This window comes from Octopus bimaculoides, chromosome 4, assembly GCF_001194135.2.
Source record: "Octopus bimaculoides isolate UCB-OBI-ISO-001 chromosome 4, ASM119413v2, whole genome shotgun sequence".
Taxonomy (NCBI): Eukaryota; Metazoa; Mollusca; class Cephalopoda; order Octopoda; family Octopodidae; genus Octopus; species Octopus bimaculoides.
Window position 1 is genome coordinate 91468079 of NC_068984.1, and position 5975 is coordinate 91474053.

A 5975-nucleotide genomic window follows, 5' to 3' on the forward strand; every position below is an offset into this window, starting at 1 on the left:
GATCATATTTCCAAAACAATAGATACTAAGTGTACTGAGCTAGGGAAGAAGAAGAAAAGAAGAGATTTGTGAGGATCAGGGGTATGAGATGTTCCAAATTGCAAGACAGTGTTGATGACAAGAAAGAAGCATGGGAGTGTTATTATGAGTGGTTGAAAAGAGAGAACTACATTGAACTGTTTGTACTCAATATGCTCTACCCTACCCTATCTGTATTGCCATCCATCACTACCTCTTCTCTGTGTCCTATTCTGCTATCCTCTTGTCTATAACCTTCTCCTCTCTCCTATAACCCAATAACTGTTTCTACCATCCTACTCTTGTTCCTTTCACCAACCCCTTCTATCATTCTGCTTGTTCACTTCATCTCATTGATCACATTACCTGAGTGAAAATATATGTCTAAACTTACTGAATACTCTTTATACTTGTAGTGTATAAGACACACTGGTGTCACAAAGGAAGCCACTCTGCTGCACACCCACTTGATTGATTAGTAAGCAAAGTAGGATTGAGATGTTGCTTAGCAGATGGCAAATGAGTAAAGGAAGTGTAGGATTGTGAGGTCACTTCAGTTATGTATCACTGAGGACTTATAGACCTCTCTAGTGTTGATGCTATGAGAAAATGCACTCACTACATTCTGCAAAGTAGTTGATAATAATAAGGGCATCCAGTCTCGGAAACCAAGCCAAAATGATATGTGCAAGTACCAATCTTTGAAAACAGTAGTTCCCAATAAGAAAAGACTCAGACCTATTCAACCCACACCAGTATAGAAAATAGACATAAAGAGATGATGAATAAAGAATTTTAGCTTTTTAATTATTCTTACATAGAAGTTAGATGAAACTTTTATCTACTGGAAGCTTGCATTATTGTTTATATAATAATAGGATTTTTGTTAAGATTTCAATTTAAATAAATTAGTTTGATTTGGGCAGAAACTGGGGTCATTCTCTGACAGGTTGGAATTGAAAGAGTTAAATTAATCTTCACCATCTTCTACATCTTTCTTGCTTGTTAGCTCAAAGATTCACTGATAAAGTAATTGTCATTTTTTTTGCTCACAACTTATGCAAACTAGACAAATGGTTTTAAACTAGATTATATCTTGTATGATCTGGTTTTACTCAAATCTTATTCCCTGCTTGCGTTATTTGTCTTTATCATGCCTTTCTTCTTATTTGTTAATTACATCCTATATCACTAGTTTACAATTAATTAGTTCCAGTCTCTTGATTTTACATTGTACATCATACATAATGTTCTTAGCTAATTATTTCAAGATTTTGCTGCTTTCCAATCTTTTTATTATATTTCAGTTTTATGTTGGTTGCGTGACAGGTTGTATATGGTTGATTTATATATCGTATGAATGATAAGCATGACAAAACTCTCTTTACAGTCTAACATATTTTCAACTTTCTTTTTGTTCAGTTTGACCAATATTCAATGATTACCAAATTTTTCTTGTGACCAACATTGGTGACTTATTTAGAGTGGATAAGCTCTGCATCTCCATCATCCTTAGAACTGGAGTTGATATATGTGGGGGAATTGGGGTGTCATTACAGCAAGTCCCTTGATTTCAGAGGTCAGTCTTCATGGATTGTCATATAGACTGAACATAATTTGCTTTGGTTGCTACAAAGAGATCAAATCTAATCATTAAATGAGCCTTAGCCAAAGTAAATATCCCTTCAATCCTGAAACTAGTGAGATTGTCCTGGAATGAAGGAAAGGGACACAATGTATTCGCTCTTTACCCTTTTGCTGAAAGTATCACTTCATATGGAATGCCATTGTGGTGACTCTGCTGTTCTATCATATGTCTTTAATGCTGTGGCAGAGGTTGGCATTACTATGTCAGGTTGAATGAATAAAACACAAATACTCTAATGAATTTCTAGTTCTTTTGTTTAAAGTAATATATTATTGCTGTTACATTTTATAGTAGAAGATTATAAGGACTTATACATATACTGTCTCTTTAATTTCTGTCAAAATCTCAAAATAGGTATGATATGACTGATCAAAACATTGCATTTCCTAAAAGAAATTTCTTTAGAATAAACTATTGTGTTGAGTCACAAGTTATGCAATATGTTGAGGGAGCTAGGTCTGGACTATATGCTGGGTGTGACATCAGTTTGATTCCCTCAAGTTTCTGGAGTTTATTCTGGGTTGTTCAAGCAGTATGAGGTCTTGCGTTGTCTTACTGCAGAAGAGCTCACTTTCTGTTAACCAATATATTTATATTTATTGCTCATATGTAGCAATACTAGTAAGTTCGTGTTAAAACTCAGTCTACATATGCTTCAGAAAAAGCTTCAGTCAAATAAAGAGCAATAATAAGAAATTAAAATGACAAAGGAATAAGAAATTATGTCATAAACTTCATTAGCTTACAACTGTTTCTACTACAAGATGCAATGCACTCATAATTGAATGCACAAACATTTCAACTATAAGTACATTGCTTCCTATAGCAGAAACAACTGGAAGTTCATGAAGTTCATGACATAATTACTTATTCCTTTGTCATCACATAAAAAGCACTGAGTCCACTCTGTGGAGTAGTTGGTGTTAGGAAGGGCATCCAGCCATAAAATCCCTGCCAAAACAGACTCAGTAGATTTTCTACATGGCCACCTCCTGTCAACCATCCTACCCATGCATTCATAGACGATCGATGTTAAACAATGATGATGATGATGAGATATATATATATATATATATATCTAAAAAAAGGAGCACTCCATGGTTACGATGACGAGGGTCCCAGCTGATACAATCAACGGAACAGCTTGCTCGTGAAATTAACGTGCAAGTGGCTGAGCACTCCATAGACATGTGTAACCTTAACGTAATTCTGATATCTATTGTTGTGTCTGGGGAGAGTAATTCTCTTTTAGTGCCTTATTATTTAACACACTCACTGGTTAAGTTTCCACTCATTTTTTTTCTAAAATTTTCATTGCGTCTTGCAACATTTTCAATAGTCGTTGACTCTGTCCATTATCTGAACTGCGTTCTTTTTGTTTGTTTGTGCGCATGTGTGTGGGTCAGTGTGCATGCGCATACACATATGTATGTATGCATGCATGTGTGTGTGTGCATGCATACATTCATGCATGTGCGTATGTTTGTGCATATTCATGTATTTGTGTGTTCGTGTTTGCATGTGTGTGTGTGTACCTCTGTCTCTTTGTGTGTGCATGTCTGAGTGTGTTTGTGTGTGTGTGTCTGTCTGTGTCTGTGTATGGGTTTTTGTGACAAGGTACTGCGTCTGTTATGTATGGATGTGTCTCCATATATGTCCTTGTGTGAAGTGAAGTGTGTATGTATATAGTCATGTGTATAATATTTATGTTTTACTAACTCTTTTTAATCTCAACATTTTATTTCATTTTTAGAGTCATATTTTGGTGCACAAAAACCATCGACCATATGTGTGTGACTATTGTGATGCTGGTTTTACAAAAAAGCAGTCACTCAAAATTCATCTTCAGACTCATTCACTGGTTGGTACTAATCTTTATTATAACTATCTTCAGTCATATAGCTAACACAATGTGTCATAATCATTGTCATGTATAGTTATCCATTGTTGATAATACATTGGTAGTTGTTAATCCAGTAACCATACTCCTATTTTGCCAGATGAATAAATTGTTAATAGGAAATCATTATTTCTAATTGATAAAACATTAATTCTATTTTCTTACATGTCTCCCTACATACCCTCCTTACTGACTGTGTCCCAGCCTATCACATTTTGATAAAGCCTAATCTTTGGAACTTTTTGTCTTTTATCATCTTTCTCACCTCAATATCAACAGTGTTACCTTCATGAAAACCTTTTGTTAAAAATATATTTTATAAACATTCTATCAAACATTCTAAACAAAAATTAACTGAAAGTAATATTTTTTGTTAATGTTATATTGGTACAGTTGGTAATCCTTTATCCAAAATGCTTGGAACTGGAGGTGTTTTGGATTTAAGACAATTTTAGATTGCAAAATTTTGGTATATTTGCATCTATATAATGGCACGTCTTGGTCATGGGATTCCAGTCTAAATACAGTTACATTTCATAATACTTCTTTTACATATAGATTTAATGTTGGTTCTGTTTTGCTTGATATGTAACAGTTTTACTTAGAGAATTTTTTGCTTTCCATGAAAACCAATCTATGTTACACTCTCACTTCAACTTTTGAACTGCATAAAACATTTGCTTGTTACTTTCATTTTGCGTTTACCTCCGCTTTTTAAAACCCTTCAGAAATTTTCCATTTGTGTTGATTATTTCACTCAAAATAAATTAAGATTCTGAAGGCTTTTGGATTTCATAATTTTGGATAAAGGATTATGAACTGTATTGTACTTTTGTATTATTAACTTAATTCAATATCTTTACTTTTATCTTTTATTATATGCAGGATAAACCATACATTTGTGATATTTGTGGTGATACTTTTGCTTCAGCTGATAAACGTAGTGATCATTACCAGATTCATTCAGAAGCGCACCATAGAGGTGAGGATAGTATTACACCAGCATATCAACAACTACACCAAGTGGTTAGCCCTTTGCCTAAGGCTTACACAAGTTCACAAGAGTTGTATATGACCCTAACACAGCTTCCCGGCAACCAAACTCCATTATCTGAGACATCTGCAATGGTTCAGCAAAAGCATGTACCATTCCGAACACATTTGCATCAAGATCAGCAATATTTGGAAATTCGTTCTCCAAATGTTGTTGAATCAACAGCTGTTACAGTTTCAGCACCTATCCTAACAACAGCTATCTCACCAGACTCAAGTTCAATCAGCAAGCCTTGAAATGGACCTATTGCCCCTTGGTAATCAAAATCAATTTCAGTGGGAATTATTCCCTTCTGAAGAAATGCAGTATTCTGCAGTGGCATGCAGAAAGCATCATATGCAACAACCAGATAGTCAGTCAATGAAAAGTGCATCCCCTAGAAAATAGCAGCTTAACCTACAGATGGTTTTTCTGCTTACACAGGGGATATTTTGTTTGAGTGTCTTTGTTGTCACGGTGCAGAAAGCATTAGGCATGTCTCTTCCGAGGGAGACCAAGCAGAATTTCTTGAATGAGCCCCATGATGGCTTTGATTGCAACCTGCTGAATAATGTTGTACCTATTTGATACACTTCCTCAAGCCTGCTCTTCAGTTATGTTCGAGCACTTTTTTCAGGTTGAAACTAAGATGTGTGTAAACACAAGCCTTTTCTCTTTCCTTGCCTGGGTGACATTTTTGGGTTATCAGGTGGTGAGAGTTACAAAGACATATGAGAATACAAAGATCCTTGCAAGGAGAAACCAAATACGTGTGTATGTGCACATATGTATATATATATATATATATATTACACATGTATGCATGTGTGTATGTGTCTGTGTGTATATATATATATATATATATATATATATATATATATATATATATATATATATATATATATATATATATATATATATATATATAGTGAGAGACAGAGAGTGATATGTGTGTATGTATATATTTGTATATATATGATCTTTTGGGGGTCAAAGTAGAACAAATTCACTTGACTCTACAGAAATATGCTTCAAATAGGTGAAGATTTTTCTTTTAACATGCACTTGCACAGATTCACATACATATATACAAATTAAAAAATTAAATACAATGATTAGAAAGCATTTTTTTTTTATTTTTTTAATGACCCACCCCCATTTGTTGTAATTTAAATCCTGACTCCCTAAATTTGTTCCACAACATATACACTGTCTGATTTTGTTGGGAAATGTCCAAAGTCGGGTTTTATCTATAGAAGTGCTTGGGGTTGTTTTTAGAGCTTTTATTGAAAAATTGATAAAGTTTGTTTAATCTAATCTGTCTTTCAAAAGTGATATATTGTGTCTTGAAAAATATCAGATTCTACCGGAAAGGA

The 5975-nt window shown here is 34.1% G+C and overlaps 1 protein-coding gene across 3 annotated transcripts in view; it reads left to right on the forward strand.

The window, feature by feature from the left end:
• LOC106872863 (uncharacterized) overlaps nucleotides 1-5424 on the forward strand; it is a 221158-nt gene extending 215734 nt beyond the window's left edge. For 2 of the 3 annotated variants that reach the window (XM_052967245.1, XM_052967244.1), the window contains exons 10-11: nucleotides 3420-3527; nucleotides 4452-5424. In XM_052967245.1, coding sequence (XP_052823205.1) covers nucleotides 3420-3527; nucleotides 4452-4856 — 513 coding nt within the window. In that variant the 3' untranslated portion in view covers nucleotides 4857-5424. The remainder of the gene's footprint in view (nucleotides 1-3419; nucleotides 3528-4451) is intronic. The other variant, XM_052967246.1, reaches the window with a different exon arrangement.
• Nucleotides 5425-5975: the final 551 nt, after the last annotated feature.